Source organism: Limulus polyphemus, unplaced genomic scaffold, assembly GCF_000517525.1.
Source record: "Limulus polyphemus unplaced genomic scaffold, Limulus_polyphemus-2.1.2 Scaffold1482, whole genome shotgun sequence".
In the NCBI taxonomy this organism is placed as follows: domain Eukaryota; kingdom Metazoa; phylum Arthropoda; class Merostomata; order Xiphosura; family Limulidae; genus Limulus; species Limulus polyphemus.
Window position 1 is genome coordinate 81838 of NW_013667092.1, and position 2739 is coordinate 84576.

General features: G+C 31.7%; 1 protein-coding gene across 1 annotated transcript in view; it reads right to left on the bottom strand.

Moving 5' to 3' along the window:
- LOC106463786 overlaps nucleotides 1-2739 on the bottom strand; it is a 56508-nt gene that overhangs the window by 34405 nt on the left and 19364 nt on the right. Inside the window, exon 3 of the mRNA XM_022391381.1 lies at nucleotides 719-924. Within this exon, the coding sequence (XP_022247089.1) occupies nucleotides 719-924 (206 nt within the window). The remainder of the gene's footprint in view (nucleotides 1-718; nucleotides 925-2739) is intronic.

A 2739-nucleotide genomic window follows, 5' to 3' on the forward strand; every position in this document is an offset into this window, starting at 1 on the left:
ATACTGATCTATACATTTCAAATCTAAATTTCACCGTGCAATGCCGGGTAACTCAGCTAGTTTATGATAAAATAAAATGTTATACACATTTTTTTAATTATTTTCCATTTCAAGGGCTTAATAGAAAGCTCATTACCATCACACCTTTTATTCTCATTTTAATGCTGCAAACCATTAGCATCTTGAAAGAATTTTAAATAATTTAAGGATCACTTCATATTTTGAAATTAGGTATAACTAAAAATATTTTAACTTTACAACAAAGACATCATATTCAATATATTCAAATTATGGACAATGTCTTCATCTTCTAAGTGTTTATAAATTGATCTTAATCCAACATGTTACTTTTTCAGTTTAAGATAATTTAAAACATAGCCATCTTCTAAGTACTTTTCAATTCCTCTGTCACTTAAAACATGCTATTACTTTTTTTTTTAAACTCAGAACTGATTGTCATCTTTTAACTTTACCATCAATTTTGATAAATATTAAAATATTGCTATTCCAAAAACACCATTCTATGTACTATATCAATTCTGTTACACTCTACAATCAACTTTCCAATGACCCATTTTTCATAATGTATCTGTTCAGTTTTAACATAATCATATTATATTTTTGTGTTAATAAAAGCATAATGTATTTCAATGTTTGCCATATTTTTTTCCAAAAGATTTTTAACGTAATGTTTAAACAGCAGCCTCCATCAACCAACCTGGTTATGACTGCTGAGGTCCTGTCTTGACAAACAGCTACAACCAATACTCTGACTGCTCATCCCAGCCCTTTGGCTGGTTTTACCCAGACCCTCTCGTTGTTTCCCTCGGGTTCTTTGGATATATCCAGGTTGGACCCATGGTCTGCGAGTTCCTTTTGTGTTTCCTGTTTTCACCAGGGTGGAAGGTCTAGCTAAAGCATCATCTGCAAAAATAAAGGATACCTACATAAAGGACCATCTAAATTGAAAACTATGTAAAACAGCACCTGCATCTAAGAAAATAGTGATAACCTTAATGATCTAATTTTCCCGAAAGTAGGTCAAAGACCACCCAGAGGGTGTTTTAACCAATTGCACCACTATACAGTAATGTGCTGTCTGTCAGTCAGTCAGTAGACACTAAAGTGACATCACATAAGGGATGCTTAACGTTGCAATTTGTACTGTCATGACATTCATAAACTGTGTGCATACCATGAATCATGAAAAGAATTATACACTCTGTAGGCTACAAGACAGCATGACATATGAACTTGAAAAGCAAAAAATAAAAATTTGTTACTCTTAATTTTGGTTTTATTCACTCTTGAAACAGAACATGCTTGGGAACCTTAGAGAAATGCATCTAGTATATGCAGGAAAACCCAACGACCTAAAAAAAAAAAGAACCATCTCTAGAAACATTTACAACTTCAATAAGCATAATTTGTGAAACACAAGTTACTATCTAACAGAATACTAGTATAGAAGCACAACTATTGAAAAAAGTCACAAGAAAAACGATAAAGACAACTACATCAGTGAACTATAGAAATCTTAACAAGGATGAGGATGAAGGTATTAACTAGCAAAGTGTTTCTCAATCTTTTATACTTCAAGATCCATTTAGTTATTTGACACAGTAATAAAGGCAGTTGATTAATTGTTTGTTTAGGGTAATCACAGTTGTCTCATGTTGAGAATAGGGAACACAAATATAAATTCTGGCAGTGTAGGAGTCATCTTTAGCTAAGAAAGCATTATTTACCTAACAGGGTGGTTGGGTTTTGGAACATGTTGACTTCAGATGTGGTTAATATAAGGGAGTTTAAGGGAAAGCTTGATAAATATTTGAATGATAAGGGCTGGCTTTGGGTTTTTTAGTGATTAATTTAGTGGAAAAGATGGACCCAAATGTCCTTTGTTGTCCATTAATGCACTATGTTATCACTGAGTTACAGCATTATCTGTGAAAACACTGGCAGTATTAACATGTATGTCATATTTTCATGTACTGCACTTGATTACCAGTATATCACATATTTAGGATCTATACAACTTGTCTTTGATTATTGTGAAAGAGTAAATTGAAATTTGGCAAAAACTAGCAATTTGTTTTTCACAACTTATTCCAGTTGTTTCAAACATTCATAAGAGTTAGAGTTTTTCATTCAAATGAATTGTCTTACTACTTCTAATTACTTTAAGCATAGAGTAATGATTGAAATGCAAAAAGAAAAAATTAAATAAAACAGGAAATTGATAAAAAGTCATTTTACATTTCTGACATCATAACCATTAAGTATTCTGAAATGAGGTAAGCTTTAACAAACACCAATGCTTTTTAATTAGTTTAATTTCTAGTTTTGTAGTGAGTTTACAAAATGTCCATTCCCTCTAGATGAGCAAAATAAAAAAAATATTTGAACAGTAGAGATGTTAAGTATATGTGGGTCTGAGAGTATGCAGGAACACACACACACACACACACACACACACACTCAATAAAGCATAACACATGGAAACATAACAAACAGGTAAATCATTGTTTGTGATATATGTACATACTAGCAAAGCTTATTGAAACAATAAAACAGTACTTTTTCCTAAAAATAATGATGAATATACATAAAATGTACAGTCACCCCAATCCCTTGGATCAGGGTGTACACTGAGTGGTCACAAGTAAATAGACACCGCCTTTTCAGAAAAAATGGAAATTTCAGTCATATTCACATGAATTGATATATTTATAATTT